The 20789-nt window shown below is 41.1% G+C and overlaps 1 protein-coding gene across 2 annotated transcripts in view; it reads right to left on the bottom strand.

Annotated features, from left to right (window-relative positions):
• NRG3 (neuregulin 3) overlaps positions 1-20789 on the bottom strand; it is a 610117-nt gene that overhangs the window by 141947 nt on the left and 447381 nt on the right. For both annotated transcript variants that reach the window (XM_079975658.1, XM_079975657.1), the window contains exon 3: positions 8248-8321. In XM_079975658.1, the coding sequence (XP_079831784.1) occupies positions 8248-8321 (74 nt within the window). The remainder of the gene's footprint in view (positions 1-8247; positions 8322-20789) is intronic.

Here is a 20789-nt window from a genome sequence, read left to right as displayed (position 1 = left end):
ACACTGTTTAACTGGGGTGGTTCATATGTTGGCAAAACTAGTAATTTTCTGGGGCATGACTCCTCAGAACCTCACTATATTCACAAAACAGCATGTGCCGTTTTGTTCAGCTGTGGCTTGCAGGAGAGCCTCTTTAAGGCAGGTCCATCAAGTTGGCTCAGAATCAAATCAGATCCAACAAAGCAAAGCACATCAGGACCTGGATAGCTCTGAGTGAGCTTTACTGCCTGAGCTGTAGGAGATGTTGTCTCAGCAAAGGACCAGAGTCATCTGAAGAATTAAGAAGGCTAGCAGGACCCCTCTTCCAGTAGTTGAGCTGTATGCAATCCCTAAAGGGCCTGCAGCTGACTCCAGCATGGCTGTGGATCAGGAGATGCTACAGGGGAGTCATTCCCAGAGTATGAGGATGGAGAACCATGTTTTCTGGCTTGGATGATGTAGGAGGAGTGCTGAGGCCCTCCAGAGTGTAAACTGTGACTCAGCCTGTACTCAACCTGAGTCCTCATCGGGATAACTAGGCAGGCTGCTAGGATCAGGCCCAGAATGGCAAGTTGTAGGATTCAGTGGGCAAGTTGGTAAAATGCAGGGGAAAGTGGGGGAGGGGAGAGAGAGGACAGCCAAGCTCTCTATTCTCTATTATCATCTAGTTCCATGATAACAAAGGAACATTCCAAGTTGCTTCCCAGGTGTCAGAACTCTGAGATATGAACCGAGTTCCTTATGGTCTATGTCACAATGCCAAATGAGTTGCCAAGAATTGCGTGTGCTCAAGCCTAAAGGCTATACAATGCAACCAGCAGATAGGACCACCAATTTCATGTCCCTGATTTAACTGAACATTTTACAGGGTTTGTCCTTAGAAACAAAAGAAAATTGCTCCCATTCTGAATCATCTGCCCAAGACTACCCAGGGAATACATAAACTGGTTGTATTTTGAACCCAGGTCTCCTTTGTAGAAGTCCAATTATCTGTCCACTGAATGACTTTGACTTTTAAAGCAATTGCTAAAGGTGGGGGAGACATGCTTCATTTACAAGCTATCTTTCCGACTTCCAATAATACCCCATATTGATCACCACAGGTAATTTCAACCCTTTCTGTAAGGAAAGGTCAGTTCTCTGTACTTTGAGACTGGGAATGCTGTCGTAGTAATACTGGTGCATTATTTTATAAATAGTCAACTCATTACTGTTTCAATTGAGAAATGCTAACACTTCAAACTTTCCAGCACCAATCATGCTCAATCTAGACTCTAAATAAAACAAATCTGGAAAGTATCCCAGGGCAGGCCTTGCCAGAACCATTGTTTGCAGGTCCCAGCTGCAACATTGCATGCCAAAACTTTAGATTTTCTTTGTTCTGTTCCTCTGAACTTTACCAAGGTTAAGGCAAATTGGATTGGTTTTGCCTGCTAACAGCAACCAGGCCTGTGAATAAGCACCAATTTCTCTGGAGAACAGAATCAATGTGGACCATGGTGCTGGGGAATGAAATTTGAACCCACTATAGCATATGTACCTGGTAGAGCAAATTTAGTTCTTTGGAAGAGCCTACCCACTAGGGGAGAGTGGTTATGTAAGCTTTCAGAATATTTAGAATTAGCTAAATTGACAGATATAACAAAATAAAAAAATTCCTTCCAGTAGCACCTTAAAGACCAACTAAGTTAGTTCTTGGTATGAGCTTTCGTGTGCATGCACACTTCTTCAGATACACTGAAACAGAATCTGAAGTATCTGAAGAAGTGTGCATGCACACGAAAGCTCATACCAAGAACTAACTTAGTTGGTCTTTAAGGTGCTACTGGAAGGAATTTTTTTATTTTGTTTTGACTATGGCAGACCAACACGGCTACCTATCTGTAACTTGACAGATATAATAAGACAAAAACCAAAAAGTGAAGTAGAAAAGGAATGGGAGTGTCTAAATGAATACCTTAAAAGCCAAGGTTCGAGGACAGAAATCTGCCTGAGTCTGGAATAACCTTGTGAAGTGAAAAGATAAGAACGAGGGATTTATATCTGGATGCTAGGATAGAGATGATAAGGAAAACACAATGAGAGGTAAAGGAGGTGCTGTGGGATTGGTGGAAGTCAATGTTTGTTTTCTTTTTAATGTTTAGATTATTCATTTGTAAGGTATGGATTTTTTTGTTTTTTTGAATGTTGGTTTTTGCGTTTTGTGTATTGTTATTTTTCGATATTTTTCGTGTTGTTGTTGTGTGGAAAATACTAATAAAATTTACAATTAAAAAAATATTATTATTATTTTAAAAGGAAGAGCCTCCTCTTGGTTAACATGTAAGGTCCTTTAGGAAGAATGCCACCAAGGAGGAAGGGCTTAATCTCTGCTCCCAGACTGAGTTCAGAGCCAGAAAGAAAGCTCATAAGCCTCCACAAGTACAAACTACACATAAAAACACAAGACACAACATTCACCGGTATAAGCTCATTATGAGAGTTCGGCTTGTGTCTTTTCTGTTCTTTAGTGTCTTTCCTGTTCTTTTTATTTCAGCTCATCTCTCTATGTTAATTTTGAATTGATTCTGACAGTCTAGTAAAATTCTCATGAGGTGATGAAACAGCACACCAGTGTCCACATTAAATGACCTGTGAGCTTGGATAGCTCCGTTGGTGAGAGCATGGTGTTGATAATGCCAATGTTGCAGGTTCAATCCATCATATGGGACAGCTGCATATTCCTGCATTGCAGGGGGTTAGACTCTATTATTCTACATTAATAATAATAATAATAATAATAATAATAATAATAATTTATTTATTACCCCCCATCTGGCTGAGTTTACCCAGACATTCTGGGCGGCTCCCAATCGAGTGTTAAAAACAATACAGCATTAAATATTAAAAACTTCCCTAAACGGGGCTGCCTTGAGATGCCTTTTAAAGATAATATAGCTGCTTATTTCCTTCACATCTGATGGGAGGGTGTTCCACAGGGCGGGCACCACTACAGAGAAGGCCCTCCGCCTGGTTCCCTGTAACCTCACTTCTCACAATGAGGGAACCGCCAGAATGCCCTCGGTGCTGGATCTCAGTGTCCGGGCTGAATGATGGGGGTGGAGTCGCTCCTTCAGGTATACATGACTGAGGCCATTTAGGGCTTCAAAGGTCACCACCAACACTTTGAATTGTGCTTGGGAACGTACTGGGAGCCAATGCAGATCTCTCAGGACCGGTGTTATGTGGTCGCGGTGGCCACTCCCAGTCACCTGTCTAGCTGCCACATTCTGGATTAATTGCAGTTTCCGGGTCATCTTCAAAGGTAACCCCATGTAGAGCGCATTGCCGTAGTCCAAGCAGGAGATAACTAGAGCATCTAGAGATAACTACATAGATATACTCTATGTAGATATTATGTACCCACCAAAATTTTACATATGATGTAAGAACCTCAAGCATCAGCATGCAAGCTCATTTGATTTTTTTACCTGCTATCAAATTGACTTTGCTGAACCATGTAATCCTGTGTGTCCTTGTTGGAAAAAAAAAAGTGTGAATGACCAAAGAGGGTGGGAGTGGAGGAGGAGAGCACAAGAGTGTGGAAGCCTTTTAAAACTGTCCATGTTCTCAGTAACGCTGCATAAAAATGATGTTCATAGGTTCATTGCATGATGTTTCTTAGTTGCCAATATAATGCATGTGTGTCAAACATCCATTTTTCAGTGTGTGTTTGATGGGAGAGAGACGACATTAAAGCACCCATGAAGAGCCAGCTCCTTCAATTTTTTAAACTTGGAACTTGAATACTGAAGGGGGGGGACAACAACGATGAGCATAGCAGTTAAGATAGATGTGGCATATCTTTTGAAAACTCTCTTCAACTTAATTGCCTATATATAGAGTGCTTTCATGGTTATCCCCAAATGCCATCTCCAGGTGACCTCTCCTGCTTATATTCATTTCCTTGGGCATCAAGAATTATGACTGCTTAAATGATGAACTTCCCTGCTTTGAGGCCAGTAAATGTGATCTGACAAGTTACTGGAACAATTTCACCTTCCTATCAATGCAGTAGTGGAGGAAAGCGTATTAAGAACAGCAGGGTCAACAGTAAGGCACCACGGTAAAGATGCGTGTATGCTCAGAAACAGTCTGGCTACGAATAGAAAACAGGCCAGTTTAAAAAGCTGAATAATAATTATTTTTTAGAAAGCCCTCCAAAATTGAGGTACCAAACTTCATTGCTGGGCTGTGGATTCAAGACACTTCTAAATGAAGCAAAACCTGGACAAAAACCATGCTAGATACACCAGAGGTTGATAGTGCTCTCTTGTTTTAATCTAATTGCTAGGTGGTGTTGATGATGGGGAAACAGCCCAGAAACTGCTAATACATTGGAAAAAGGCTTTACATTTACATGGCAAACCCAATTCCTTTGAGGAACACAGGTTGCCAATGCAGATGGTGCCTTTGTTATCTTGGCAAGCACTGCGGCATGTGTTCTTAATGAAACCAGTAGAACTAGTTGGGTGAAATGTGAGTCCAGAACCACAAGGGTTCTGCAGCAGGATGCATATGCTACACTGCACTTCCCTTTGATTCATGAAGATTATATGCCAATGTTGACAGAAGTCCAAAGAGGCTATTTGTTGGAAGCCTGTTTCACGCAGCTGATTGTGTACATAACTTATGGAAGAGGGGTGAATCTGCATGCCTAAATGCCTGACTCCATGTGAAAATGTCACAACCACACAAGCACAAAATGCTTTGAGCATGTGAACATTCACCATATTTATGATTCTCTTCAGCAACATTGTTCCCCTTGATTTTTTTGCTTTTTCAGGGTCATCCTCCCAATCCACCTCCTCTTTGAACATTTATTCAAAAGTTACCATACAGCTTTGTCCACTGCCCTAATATCACAGAATGATCACTCCAATCCTCAATCCCTCATCACTGATGTACATATATATACATGACAGTGATGAGGGATTGAGGATTGGAGTGATCATTCTGTCATTCTGTGAGTGTGTGTGTGTGTGTGTGTGTGTGTGTGTGTGTGAGTGTGAATGACTATATATATATATATATATATATATATATATATATAATCACATATATGATCCCACCTAATTAGGAGTCACATGGTAAATGGAATTATGTCAAAATACTAGGTTGCTAACCTGGCTTGGCTGTAGAATGACATCACTAACAGCAAAGAAAGCAAATAAGAATTATTATTTTTTTGCCAGTAATGGGAACAGTTATACTAGGTGGTTTCATCTTAGACCTAGATCCCTCCCTTCAGCTTGCAGGCTTCTGAATTTTACCTGTGATAATTTCTCTGCAGCAGAGTAGGTGTTTCTATATATTGGGAAATGCTGTGAGGATGCATATCCATTGTCTACTGTCTATCCCAGAAAGCTTACTGGCAGACGTACAAGTTTTGTCTGCATGACGGCTGTTAACGGAGTACCCCTCCGAAGGGTCAGAGCCAACTGGAGTACTCATTGGAAGAAAAAAGCTCATTTTGCTGACATAATGTCAGACACAAGTGAAGAGTGGAAGTCAATGGTGCATGAGAAGTATTAAACTCTGCACTGACTACCACCTCCCCTTCAAAATGTGATTGTTGCAGAACGGTTTCCTCCCCACTGCCCTTAAATAAGATTTCTGGTAAAAGATTAGTTCACACTAAAATCTCATGTCAAAGTCTTCTTGCAACCATAACCGAAACACATTTGTTTCCCCCAGTTATTCTCTGTGGAGTTTTGTGACGAACATCCACTAGGTAACTCTAAGCAGATGAATATTCTGTATATATTTATAGGACTTTGATATTAGTATGTGATATGATATTTGAGTTCAACATTTGGGTCAGGATCCTCAGTGCTTTATGCATGTGTTTTTGTGTGTGCATGGGGACATCAGCAATTTTTACTTCACCTCCTGTGCTTTCTTGGACACCACTATAGGTTTTGTGCTAGCTCCTCTTCCGTACAGCAGCTACTGTTACAAAAAGACAGAAATCCCCATTCAGAAGAGCACTCCAGTGTTCTCAGAACAAACAGAGGGCCATATTCAGTGGGTATGCTCCTAATATCCATGTGCCCAATGACTTTGCCCCACTTCGAACACTCATGAGGTCAGCAGAAGATCTGAATGGGGAACCTATGCATGTACAGGTGTGTGTGTGTGTGTGTGCAGAAGCTTCTCCAAGTGATGGTGATTCCCCCACTGCAGAAGATTAGTAATTGCAAGGAGTCTACATGCACTGGTTCCCTGTTCAGAACTTCCACCAAACACCTGGGGCTGGAGAGCAAAGCCAGTGGGCAAGTTGTCGTTGGGCATGGGACAATGACCACATTGCTAATCTCACTTCTCTGTGTTTGCTGAATACACAGAGAGTTTTTCTGAATAAGGCTGCAATGGAAAGACTGGACAGACAACCAAAACTGACAATGGAGAGGAATAGCATTGCAAATACCTTCAAAAACTATCAGGTTCAAAGTTTCATAGTTGAACTCCATACAGCCATGTCTCTTTGTACCTAGATTAGCCTTACATTTTCCGCTACAGTACTCAATGACTTAATTTCCACAACTGAACCAAAATATCAATGTCTAACCTTCTGATAAATAGTTTCAAGGCTGTACTATGTCAAGATCTAGCAAAAATAGAAGTCCAGGTTTTAAGTTGGATTCCTATGATGTGTGGAACTTCAGTCACTGTTGCTTACTGTTCCTATTTTACCAATTGGGATGTACATTCAGTGAATCCAGCCTACCTAACAGCTTCCAATCTTATAGATGCATGAAGTTTTAAATGGAGGGAAACACAGGCTGATTTGTCCCAGGTCATCTTACTACAACAGTTAATGCTGAAGGAATAAAGAAAAGGCCACAATGCAAGGCACAGGACATACAATACAGAAGAGCAAGTCAAGAAACTTTGGCAAAATGACAAAGAGCAGCAGTAAGAAGGGGGGGGGGGACCCACAAAGAGGAAGAAACAAATCCCAGCTTTCATAAGGGAAGAAGCCCCAACTTTCAAACACGAACCTCCTGTTTCGTAGACTCAAAAAACAGTGAAGAATCAACACTGGACTTCATTTTATATTTTAAAAAAGAAAGAGTAAAATTGCTAACTGAAAGACTTTGATGAGTACATCCTCTTTTTCAGCTTCTGGTGGTAATATGCTAGGTTGCATCTCTCTCCCCAACCCCCACCCCCACCCCAGTGAGATGCATGTGTTCAAAATTTATTTAGTTGTTTCTTCCCAGTTTTCTCATTCTTAGGACAGCTGACAATCATAATATATATTTTTTAAAAAAACAATCCCCTACAAAATAATATTCAAGTCCCCTCAACAAATGTAGCAACAGCAGAAACTCAGTAATGAACAAACAGGCCCAGTTCAGATGCAATACTAAACAATGGTTTTAAAAGGGCTAGTTTCAACCAACCATAGTTAGGAGAACTAACTACAGTTTGTCCAGGTTCAGACATAATATTTGGCTGCAGTTAGTCTAAGACAAAAGCAAAAAATTTGAACTCCTCCCAGCCACATCAGAAAAGGAGGGGGAAGAATATGTGAGCCTGAGGTTCATGGTGGCTTGTTCCCAGAATGATAAATCATGACTTACTGTAATGTCTGAACATAACATGCATACAATAAAACCAAACAGTGATATATTTCCAACTGCACACCATTAACATACAGATAGTATACAGGTATAGAAAAACAAATCCCCACAACCATGGGGAACCCCCCCCCCCCATGAACAAGAATTTGAAACCAAGACAGGGTTATACTGAAGAAAGACAGTGGCTATCTCAGTTTTTAGTGGGGTAAAGTGAGGACCTCTTCCAACACATCATCCCAGACTACAAGCATGTCCTACCAGCTATAATGACAAGCATTTTGCTTGTATATATTTTTAAAAGCTGGTGTTTTGTTTTCAACTCACATCAACCCAACCATAGGAAATTCTAGCTGGGACTAATGGGAACTGTAGTATAGCAAATTCTGGAGGGCACCACATGCCCTGTTGGAGAGACAGTGGCTAAAGGAATATGTTATTCTGTATAGCTTTCCCCCAGAAAATATAACATGATGAGAAAGACTCAAGACTATTTCATTATACAAAATACTTTACAAGCTCCTGAAATGGGTTTTGATGTAATTTTGACAATGAACAAAAGGTCACATCATATGGCAAAGGTTACCTCTGGCATGTAATAAAGACAGAAGAAGAAAAAGGAAAAAAGAAACATTTGACATACTTGGATCTGACAAGATTGAGTCGGTTTTCGGCAAAAATTGGTCACAGCGGACTCCTTGGTAGCCCTCTTTGCACCTGGGAAAAAGGGGAAAAATGACAAACATACGCATGCGGTAGTGACAGGCTAATTGCAAGGCATCAGTCAACTGCAAACATTGCTCAGAAGGCTAAGACAGAGCGAAAACGTTTTCAACCACCTGGAGCAGCAGTGCGAGTGGTTCCCAAACATTCTGCCTCCAAGAAAACCTTTCCGCATCCCCTCCCCTGCTGAGGAGCCCTATATGTCTGCCACAGGACCCAGTGTGTTGCAAAGGATCCTGAACCACTGCCTAGGATGTACACTTGGTCCACACACTTGGCCAAATATGTGGGGCCTCACCTTTGCTCCACTTCAACTGAAAGGTTACTACATTTTGCTGCTTAGGGCAGAGCAGCAAATGGTGGCTCCCTCCGCCCCCCCCGCCAAATAATAATATCCAAGGTGCATGATATAATACCCATAGTACCCAAGGCCAGTCATGTTATTTTGACACTTAGAGAGATGCCAAAAGCACCTTCCCCATCCATGGCAGGAAAAAGAGCAATAGTTGTAAATAAAGTACTAATAAATCTAAATTAACTAACTCACAATTTGCTGCGCTCTCATGACAACTCAAATCAGCTGCTTGAAGTGGCCACCTCACTCTGCCTAGCGACAGGGTACCTAAGGCTACATCTCCTTCACAAATATGACCAGCAGCCATAGAAGTTGTTTCAGTGTGGCAGGATTCCCTCTTGGGTCTTTGTTATGGCATCAACACCACTATGACATGACACTGAAAAGTTACGCTTTTTGGATATTAAAATATGTTCCCTAAAGGTAAAGGGGTAAAGGGACCCCTGACCGTTAAGTCCAGTCGCAAATGACTCTGGGGTTGCGGCGCTCATCTCGCTTTACTGGCTGAGGGAGCCAGTGTTTGTCCACAGACAGTTTTTCCAGGTCATGTGGCCAGCATGACTAAGCCACTTCTGGTGAACCAGAGCAGCACATGGAAACGCTGTTTACCTTCCCACCGGAGTGGTACCCATTTATCTACTTGCACTTTGACGTGCTTTCAAACTGCTAGGTTGGCAGGAGAAGCTCACCCCATTGCAGGGATTCGAACCGCCGACCTTCTGACCAGCAAGCCCAAGAGGCTCCACAGCACCACCTGAGTCCCCTTCCCCCCCTAAGACCATTACTTGATATCATAACAAGAAAATAGTAAAAAACCTGGTTTTGCTCTTTTAAAGAATGAACGTAATATTACAAGAATTTCATAAGTTGCCATGAAACCATTTTTGTTTAAAAAATTATCATCAAATCATAAATTACCCTTTCTTTTAAATGTGCAGGGGTTTGAACCTAGGTCTCAGTGGCTCAAGTACTTGATGATGCAAGTTATCAGTAATGGGGAAAACAAGAGATGTGCAATTCTTGAATGAACCAGCCCCAAGATCACTGCAGTCCTGGATTTCTTCATTTCTCTGCGTTTTTTTTACTTTGACTATTTTGATGTTTCATAGTAAGGCTGATCTTTCACTGGTGAAATGACCCTCTAGCAATCTGTTCAATCTGTTCCTGCCCATGGAGGCAGAAGCATACTGAGGCTACAAATATTCGGAAGTAAAACCCAGTCAATACGGGAAATCCTACTCTGACAGCCATAAGGATTTCTAGCCATTATTGCCCAATTCTTGTCTGGATTTAGCTTCAATTGACTTATCTACAGACAGTTTCTAAACACAGTTTGACACTTAGTAAGAGAGAACTTGGGCTGGAGGAAAAAGAGAGATACAGTATTTGGGTGTCACCAGAACAATGATATGGAATTTCACATCTCTGTATAAACTCACCCACCTGTGTCAATAGTAAGAGAGAGGCAGAACAGAATTTTGTGGGTCAGGACTTTGAAAGGGCCTGGGAGAATGACAAGAAGCTGTTATGTTTGGGGCTGCATCAAGACTCATCTACACAATCTTCAGACACACAGTGGTTGCCTATATTCCTTAAGTATCTACTACCTAGCCATCCCCAACGGTCTCTGAGTATCTAGACTGTTCAGATGGCAATTGACAACTATGGAATACAAAACTACCAGCATCACTAGGTATGTCTCTTGAAAATAATTCAGAAATTAACCCATCTAATTCCTGGGGGAGGGATAATGTTTTCATTGAACAGCAGAATTTTCATCATATGGAAGTCCCTGCTCCTAGCGCTTGATGGCTTTATTTGGGAAAGTTATGGAATATAGACCAGAACCAGAATCTGATTTCAGCAAATAGGGATGAATATATGGGACACAGTGGGACAGGACACCAGTGAGTGCAACGGTACTTAATTATTTTTTCCCCTATCGCCGTTGGACCCGCTCTCATTTGGTTATGTTGCCCCCACCTCTCAGATTAACCCGCAGGCATACAAACGCTCGCAGAGTATAATCTTCATGAGGGGAAAACTAAGAATTGGAGTCTCAGTTGGGTTTTCTTTTTAAAGAAACAGGAACACTTTACTTAAAATCCAAGGTAAAATGACATCGTAGAGGGATAAAACCTAGGTACAGTGGTACCTCAGGTTACATACACTTCAGGTTACATATGCTTCAGGTTACAGACTCCGCTAACCCAGAAATAGTGCTTCAGGTTAAGAACTTTGCTTCAGGATGAGAACAGAAATCGTGCTCCGGCGGCACGGAAGCAGCAGGAGGCCCCATTAGCTAAAGTGGAGCTTCAGGTTAAGAACAGTTTCAGGTTAAGTACAGACCTCTGGAACCAATTAAGTACTTAACCCGAGGTACCACTGTACTGCTTTAGAGTTTGGCTCCTTTCTAGGGTTGTACTTCAGACACACACCCCGTTAAACAGTGCTGCTCCTAAGGAACCTTTCGTATTACACTCAGAATGGATGTTTATCTTGAACCAACTCTCTCTCCTGGCAGTCCCAAAATTCTCCAGCTATCTCCCTACCTAACTAACCTCAATTCCCCAAACCCACCTCCGAACCAGCCAACCTCACTCCCTTTCCCTCCTCACCAACTTTCCATATCCAACCAACAACCAATCCTCCTTCCCGACCAACCTACTGTCTCTCCAGAATCCGTTCCTTTTATATTTTCCCTCCTGGAACCTCAGCCAATCAGAGGCTGCCGTGCGTTAACCCTTCTTTTAACCAACTTTTCCGTCACACACAGCCATTTAGGGTTTTAAAGATAACCATCAAGAACTTGAATTAGGCTTAGAAAAAAATCAGTAATTGAAGAGATATCTTTCCTATGTTGTCCTTGTTAGAAGACAAGTTTCAGAGTTCTGCACTAATTATTGTTGGTGATGATCTGCAACAATTTGTATTAACAAAGTTATCAGGGGGCTGATATTCACTCCATTTTTCTGTAGTGCTTCTAAATTTAATTGCCGGAACACAAGCATAAAACCAAGACTGTTTACAAACTATGCACCAAGGAATTCTGTGACATGCATGAATAGTGAAAATTGAGAGAATTTTCATATTTTTTCCACGTTTGCTAGTTATGAGAAAGGGCAAAGGGTTATGTAACCTTTGTCCACAGGAATTTAGGCACAATCACTCCACATTCTGGCTTCTAGAATTTCACCAAATTATTGGATATCAGCTTCAATCCCACCCTCTCAATCTTGAGATCTAATAAAACTTTGCCCCACATGCATACTGGAAATGAAAATTGAGGTTCTCAGGATATGCCATTCTGTTTCAACCCAATCACATAAACGGCTGTGCTTGAACGGCAGGACTGCAGAACTGCATACAGTGGTACCTCAGGTTAAGTACTTAATTCGTTCCAGAGGTACTTTCTTAACCTGAAACTGCCCTAACCTGAAGCACCACTTTAGCTAATGGGGCCTCCCACTGCCGCTGTGCCACCAGAGCACGATTTCTGTTCTCATCCTGAAGCAAAGTTCTTAACCCGAGGTACTATTCCTGGGTTAGCGGAGTCTGTAACCTGAAGCGTATGTAACCTGGAGTGTATGTAACCTGAGGTACAACTGTACTGCAATACTCTTGAGCATAACACACAAGTGGTGTTTTCAGGGTGCAAAAATGTAAGAGCTCCCCTTTCTTGGTTACTATGACCTTAAGAAATTAAATACTCCTACAGTCCATGCTGAAGAAGCCAATACAGTGGTGCCTCACAAGACGAAATTAATTCGTTCCGCAAGTTGCTTCGTCTTGCGGAGCGCAGATTCCCCGGGTATTAACGGCTTTAAGAAAAAGGAAGCAAACCCGCAAGACGTTTTCGTCTTGCAAAGCAAGCCCATAGGGAAATTCGTCTTGCGAAGCACCTCGAAAAACGGAAAACCCTTTCGTCTAGCAAGTTTTTCGTCTTGTGAGGCATTCATCTTGCGGGGCACCACTGTACATAAAAACAAAAGATAGAAAACAACTTTCAGCAATGTGTAATGGAAGATGGACATGGAGCTACAGATTTTGGGGTTGAAATGAATTCAGCATGCTCATAAAATATGTCAGTATTCTGAACCAGGCAACCCTGACCCTCTCATGTTCTCCAGTTGAGACCGCAATCTGAGCAAGATAAGAGTTTCCCCCATTTATTTATCTGGCTGTGGTGACAACAGAGTCAGTTAGGGAAGTAGTTAAATAACTCTTGGTCCCTGGAATTTGAAATTACCTTTCCTAGTATCCTTGCTACCTGCAGCAGTGCTGTGGTAGCATTTCAAATTTCAGAGAGGGAGGGGAAGGAACCCCCCCCCCCAAAAAAAAATCACCATAAAGAAGGCGTTTCAGGTCTCACAGAGGAGCTGGAGAGAGGGACCCGTCATCTCCTAATGCCAGGATTGACTTGGAATCAACTCTGCTTTTTGGTTGTTTGCTTGGTTTGGTGACCCAGTTCAGAATAGAACAGATGCGCTTGGTCATTGCTACACATGTTTCAGGGCTCCTTGTCTGGAGACAAGCTTAAAAGAAACAGGAAAACAGGTGCTCAGTCTGAGAGCTCAGTCTATGCCAGAGTGCCAAATTGCTCAGAGCAAGGCCAGTGTCTGTAGCTTTGTAGGACCAAGTAAAATCCTCTTGCTTTTGTGTGTCACCTGTTCCTTGCTGAGCTGGCAGTTGTAACCCATCCCTCTGGGTGCTCACAATTTGGCTCCAAAAAAACTACAGCGTAGTCCAGGAAAAACCTTCTTCTGGCAAGTAACTGTTATGGCACAAAGGTTCAGGGCCTGTGACATTTTCAAAAGAATTCCCATTTTTATCTGTGGCCTGTTGAAACATATGGGAAAGTAAGTATTCGAAACAGCAGAATATGAACATGACATTATGTGTGGCTGTGGGTGGTCTCATCAAAGATGATAGCTCTGTATCCTCTGAGTGATTTGGCTGAGAAATTTCTCACTTCTACTGAAAGAGCGTTCACACCCACCAGCCCACTTGCAAATTTGTACCACATAAATATACTGTTTAAAAACTCTAAATCAGGTAATTATTAGGGTTGTCTTATCAGAAATTATAGGGGTTTGCTGACATAACTTATGTCAAGAAGAGTAAACAGAGTTTTCCCCCCTCATGCAGCGGCGGAAATGAGACTGCAATTTTCAGACAAGTTGACAAAAAACCTACTAAAATATCCCCCTTTAAAGATGCACTTGACATAACTTGCAAGTGAAACGCTAAAAGTGAAGAAATGTTACCTGTATCTGCATCTATATCAATGTTTATTTACTCAATTTTCATTCCTTTTTCTTTCCTTACTGAATTAGCTTAATTAAATGAAATAAGAGTTGAAAGTAGGTCAATATTAAACCTTCCATGTAATTTTTATATTTTCCCTATAATGTATTCAATTTAAATGAATCTGGTTTTCTGCATTTTTCTATATTTATTCTTACTTCTCTAAACGTAAATTTTAGATGTGAAGAAAGGTATATTCTTTATCCTCCCATTATTGAGCTAACAGGTGTACTCTCTGAGCTCAAATAAGGGGTGTGTGTGCCGTACTAAACATGCAAATAATGGGAGGATGAGGGGGAGTAGCATCCAATAGACAAACAGAAACTTTGAAGACAGTTCCTAAGCAACAGACATAGGATATTTGCTGGTTGATCATTTTATTAGATCTGACATACATAATTGATTTTAGGAATGAATTACATTTGCAGTGACATCCATAAATTCACAATTCTGCCAGACAAGAAAATAGTAGCCTGCCTGCCTACGCATGCCTATGTAAGTGTACAGACATTATTCACCAGTTTTGATAGCTGGATTTTTCTTTTAAAAATAAATAAATAAGTGCTGCCTTATAGATTTTTATTGGCCTGAAAGTATTCGAAAGTGGCAATTTAGATGAAGCAAAAATGTTTCCATACATATGGAGTTATAGTTCATATCAGGAGGGCTGAACACACCTGGTGTGCCAAGTGGGATGATGTCACAATGCACAACATGAATAATTAGGCTCTGATACACCTGCCCTCTGAGACCACACAGTTCAACCCACATTTCCCTTGTGGAAAAAGATGCAACCAGTGTCATTACAACAGTAGCACCCTATACCGCTAGCCAGAAATGCAGAGAGATGCTAAACTGAACCCCTTCCCCAATATGACTCCCCCCCCCCATTTGGAAGAGAGTGACAGGATATTAAGTGGCAGAGGTAATCATAGTAGAGAGCAGGATTTGGGCAGTAGCCATGTCTGTGCCATAGCTGTCAATGTTTCCCTTTTTTTAAAAGGGAAATTCCCTTATTCCGAATAGGATTCCTCGCAAGAAAAGTGAAAAGTTGACAGCTATGGTCTGTGCTGATTCTGCTCAGAATTAACATTACCTGCTCTTTTTGCAGAGTGTCCCTGGTGAATTAGCATCTTGCCAATTTGGTTGTGATTTCTAGCGTCTGCACTGACGACTGCATGTGTGGAGAACTGCTGTAGATTTCTGTCTGTTCATTGCTAGACTTTTTTATTTTACTTTTCCAGGTTGCTGAAGTGCACAAGTGCTTGTGCACAATGATGAACCGCAGCACAAAAACGAACCTTGATGTTAACTGTTTCTAAAAGGACATCAAGATTCCTTGGTGCACCCAGCACTTTTTGCCTCAATGCACACAATCACTTCTGCCCATCAGGACAAAAGAAGTGGAATACATGCCAGTGGGCAGAAGGCATTGAAAGCCATGGAAAGCTGCACGGGCACCAGTAGTGGAATTAATTTTGGAAACTCTCCATGCTAAATTAGGAGGGCAGAGCAGCCTGCTAGCCAACCCACAGAACAATACCAAAATGTAAGAAAGCCCACTCATCCCAAGTAGATGATTTAAAATGGGCATTAACTGATTAATTCATCAGCTTCTGGGATTAAGATTCTTTCTGAAAACCACACACCGCAGGATTTATTTCAGAGCCCTTCTTGCAAGAAACACTGAACTGGTATCAGATGTGACTTATGTGGTCCAAAAGCATGGTGCTCTGTGCTTCTCTTTATTCTTATTCAGATGGTGTGGTTGGCTGGCTTCCCCTGTCACCATCTAAAAGAGATTATCCAGCTGGCTCTCATTCAAGCCACAAAAAGCTCAAGCCAGACCAGACTGAAGTAATGTCAAGGGAGAGAGCGCAACAAAACAAACACCCCTAGCTCCTTTGATGGAGGAAATGCCTCCTTTTTCCTGTTACATCAGCTTCAAATCCTGCAACGGATGTGACAAGTGTAAAGCTTGCAACCACTCTCCTTAACTGCCCCCCAAACCAAGCCGCACAGTTCCTTCCTTGATTCTTCTGTTCCACCCTTCCATTTTCTCCATTTCCCAAGGTATAAAATCCTTATTTTAAGGGAGGTGGAATAAACAGGCAGTGGAGGGAAGGGGAGCAGGAAATAGGAGTGGGCCCAACACCAAATTCTAAGTGCTCCAGGTTCTGCACAAGTTTGGGGAAAGGCCCAGCCCATGCTGGTTCTATGTGGATGTCTTAGGAAGAATCAGCACCATTCCCGTAACCAACACAGAACTTTTTATATATAGTTAAGACAACACAAAATGGTCATTTCCCCTTTTCTTCTCTTGCTGTACAGAGGCACCCACCTCCCCATTCCCTCCAAGAGTGATCACATGTCATGAAATTGCATCACTCCCAGGGAGCCTGTTGCCATAGTTTCATTGTTTTCATCATAATGGTGGCAGGAGCCCCTTCAGTTACTTGGCCAGTTGTAGGCAGCTGTAATTATTTTGAAATGGGAAAAAAATCAAGAGGAGACGGGCATCCCTTGGACTACCCCATATGGAATTCACAAGGTTACCAGGGAATTTGGCAGATTTCCAGGCAGGAACTCAATCCAATCAGCACATTTGGCAGATCTGCATATTTACAGCTCTATGAAACAGTTCCATTCAGGTCAGTGACCTATTGGCCTCTGAAAAATGAAAAGTTCTTTTAACATTTATTCCTGTCTGCCAAAAATACCTATATCTTCAATGCTATCATCTGCACCAATGTTATAATCTGTTCTCAACTCTTTTTACACTGTGGCATTTTTAAATTTTTTTAATATATATATATTTTACAGTTCAGGCTAATTTTTTAATGTTATTACTTTCAAATTTGGAAAGCTGAAACATGTAATTAAGACAGCATCATCCTGAAATGCCGCTTCCTGTTCATTATCTGTGCAGCTGCAAATTTGATGAATGTCAGGGAAATATGCCATCTGAAAGATCGGTGCTGGAATTTAGAGAAATACATAAAATAGCAATCCTCAAGGTTTTCAAGTGGGATTTTTTTGTGATTCTGTCTTTGGGACTGTCAGCAACGGAACTAACCTTAGAGCAGTAGCAAAGCAGAGGAGCTGACTACTGAAGGCACCTGACTGGGAAAATAGGGGAGAATGCTGAACCTGAGCCCAGGCCACAGATTTCTAGAATAAGTAAACAAAGTTGTAGTAGTTGTAGTTCATATGGTCAGTTGTGATACTCATCTAATAGAAGTGTGCTCAACAGGTGTGGCTATAAACCAGTGTATTCAGGATGCATGCAGCACATATATGTAAATACCTACAAATACCTTTTTTCCAACATGGGAAATATCACAGTAATCAAGCCTACACACCATGGACTATGCATTCATCAACATTCATGTTGATGCATTCATCAACATTATGTAATATGATCTTACATAAGCATGGGGCACTTGCTCCAGTGTTGCAAAAATAATTTCTGCCCAGCTAAATATGTGAAGCAGTCTTAAGGTGTATCAGTTATAGACTGCCCAACTCCACAGAATGATTTCCGAAGAACCATAATTTCAATAAATGGAATATTTATCTCTATTTTTTTCCCTTCCCGATAAGAGTTTCTGACATTTCCCATACACTATTGCTCATATCTCCCTGTTCTTGCACAGTTTGACTGTGTTAACAGGGGGATTTTGAGTACGGAGGAAACTATACATATAAGCTCTTTTGACAACGGTCTCCTTGCTGCCAGGGTTGTTTCTGGAAGACTGCACTCAAGAATTATCAATGCATAAAGCAGAGCAGATTAAAATGATTAGAAGACCTGACATTGATCAGCTGGGAGGATGTACAGTAATTGGTGGTGGTGAGTTAGAATGAAAGAAGAAAGATTCAAACAATTAGAGAGATTGAATATATTGTGCTGCCAAAGTTGGGGGGAGGGGAACAACTCCAAATAGAAGGAACTGCATTTATCAGTTCCAAATGCATGGTGAGATCTATGAAAGCTAAGACTGCTAGAGACAGATTCAGGCTCTAGTGAGTCATCATGAAAGAAAGAAAGAAAAGAATAGAATAGAGATAGACGCTAAGGATGACCAGTGGTGCTAGAAGTGCACTGAGTTCTGCAAGATTTCGAAGCAGGGAAATCAAGGATGAAAACCACCCTGAGATCTATGAATGGAGGGTGGTATTAAAAAATAAATAAATCAATAGACACAAAAATGAGTAACAGGGAAATGCAATGTTTCCTCTCCACCCCACTTCAAAGTCTCTTTTATTTAAAGAGAAAATGTATTTTCTATTTAGGGAGGTAAAAAGCTGAAAAGAAGTCAAAATTCATTTTAGATCAGGACATTGAATATAGTGGCCAGTTGCAAAGACAGCAACAAACAAACAACAACAATGCAAAGTGCTCCTGCACTTGTGTAGAAGAAGGAATTTCAGACCCTGGGTGCAATTCTAATGAAATTATTAGAGAAATTATTAGAGGTGCAGGAAGCTTGACCTTTTTTTTTTTTTTTTTTTGCACCTGGCCACCATAGTGAAGAACAATAGACGGGACCAAAAATAGTCCTTGGTAAATAGCATCTAAACAAGAAAACCCCTAGCATTCAACTAATAATGGCCCAAGTTGCTGACCCTCTGCTGTTTTTAGAAGCATCAGGGGCCACCCCAGACAAGAATTTCAAAAACGGGGGAAATGTAGAGAATATTTTATCAAACAGTGCCCCCAAATAATCACCTGGACTTGTTTCGATTAATTCCTACAGGAGGATTTAGGGTTCTTAAGTTACAATTTGAAATAGCCAGTAATAATTATCTATACGGGAAACAGTTTATAAGAAGTAAATAAGGAAGCCGTGTACAGGATAAAGGAAGTCTTTTATCTCTTTTTTATGTTTTTCTTTGTTGTAAGTGTATTGTTAAGTTTGTTTCGTTTTAGATGCTATGGTGGTAGATTGATTTGTTTTCGTTGTTGTAGTGGATTTGTGTTGTAAATAACTTCAAGAAAATTTATTTTTTTAAAAAAGAAAAGAAAACCCCTTCCCCTACCTGCCCAGGAGAAAGTAAAACGTGAAAGAAATGACAGGTGTACTTGAACGGTCTCCCTTTGGTTGGCAGGTGACAGCCTGTGCCTTGCAGGCCCTGTTTTTACACAGAGTGCAGCAGTTTCAGGCTGCAATTCATCAAAATTGACCTGTTAAGGAAGGAACTGTAGGAAATACTTAGCAATACTAGTAAGGTTAATTGTGGCAGCCAGCACTGATTAGGCTCAAGTGTGTTGCCGAAATGCTACTCATACAGGTGCAGGCTTGACTGACACCATTTGTGAAATAATGGGGAGCAAGAGGGGTAATCAGGTCTTACACGTAGGATAAATCGGCCATTTAGTAGCAAACCCCCTGAGAAACACAGTTTCGCCTGACCTGTATTTGCAATCCAGTCTGCACTGGAAAGAGCATGCCGGGTACTCTGTTTCTGAAACTCAGCTACAGAAATGCCACACTATTTGTAGACTGCAGCAAAAGATGCATGCTTGCTATATCCTAAATCTGAAAAGAAAGTGACTAAAATGGACCCATACGAAAATATGCCATTCAGCAGCTACTTAAGAGACGTGATGCCTCACCATCTCATGAGAAATTTCACGACACCTATCTAAAACTCTTTTAGCTTCCTCAGCTGCTTTGGGTGAGTGAAGAGGGACCCACAAATATATTTAAAAGTATATGTGTGAATGCAGCTAGTGTGTGAGGCACTAATTTGCAACACCTGACTCCACTTCAGACAAGCATTTGAACCCTGGACAGTTCACAGACATGCATCTAGACTCCTGTAGGGTTGCAGGGAAAAGCAGCTGAAAAGAGCTTCAGGAGCACATACAAATATTGGCGGCGACAATATGGTTAATTTACACAACCATCTCTCACAGGGCCTTTGCTCAAAATCCCCGCTCCCCCCAAAACCTGTTTTTCCCTTTTTTTTTTTTTAAAAAAAAGACACCACTAAGGAGCTTCATGGCATATATTTACCTATAGCATGTTATTTGCCCTCCAGTGTGAGTAAAACAAATTTGCTAGTATATACTTTTGGACATTAATGATGTTTGTCATTGCCAAGCTTTATATAACAACAGTAGCATTCATATGAGGGATATTCTCCCCCATTCTTGAGTTGATTAGACCTTGCATACAAACTCTTTATCACCATGAATGCTGAATGGAATGACTTTTTTTTTTTAACAACAAACAGTAAAAATATTATTACGTTTCTAAATCTTTAACCGCCAGCTATTTTGGATAACATACACATTTAGAAATTGTCCTAATCTTACTGACCTGGCCTATATAAAAGAATAAAAGGAGATGCTGCCCTCTTCTAAAAGACATGCATTAGTACCTTTCAAGCACTAAAGCGCAATTGTGGTTGTTATGAGCATTGCAAAATGTCATCTAGCAGTGCTATTCCTCTGTAGGGCTAGGGAAACACATTGGGTTTCCTTCCAATAGTGACAGAAGACAATTGGGTCTGCTTCAATGACTACCACCTTTTTCTTTTATAGTTCTGTGCAAAGAACTATACATAGCTACTTGCTTGTGATAAGAAATAAGAGCTTCCAGGTGATCAGGAAGCTTTACCAAAGTGAAGCTGAGGGTAGCTGCAGCCGCTGAATTTCTACCTGTTTTGCAGGCCTTAGAGGCATGGATGCTCTGTCAGGAAACAAGACAAAAAAGTCAAATATATTTGTTTTTATTGATTGAATGATTGAATTAATTCAAGTTTATTCAATTAATTAAATTAAATTAATT

The sequence above is a fragment of the Podarcis cretensis genome (assembly GCF_951804945.1).
Source record: "Podarcis cretensis genome assembly, chromosome: 5".
NCBI classification, from domain to species: domain Eukaryota; kingdom Metazoa; phylum Chordata; class Lepidosauria; order Squamata; family Lacertidae; genus Podarcis; species Podarcis cretensis.
Note: the sequence above shows the minus strand (reverse complement) of the source record. Positions and strands in the feature narration are given on the sequence as shown.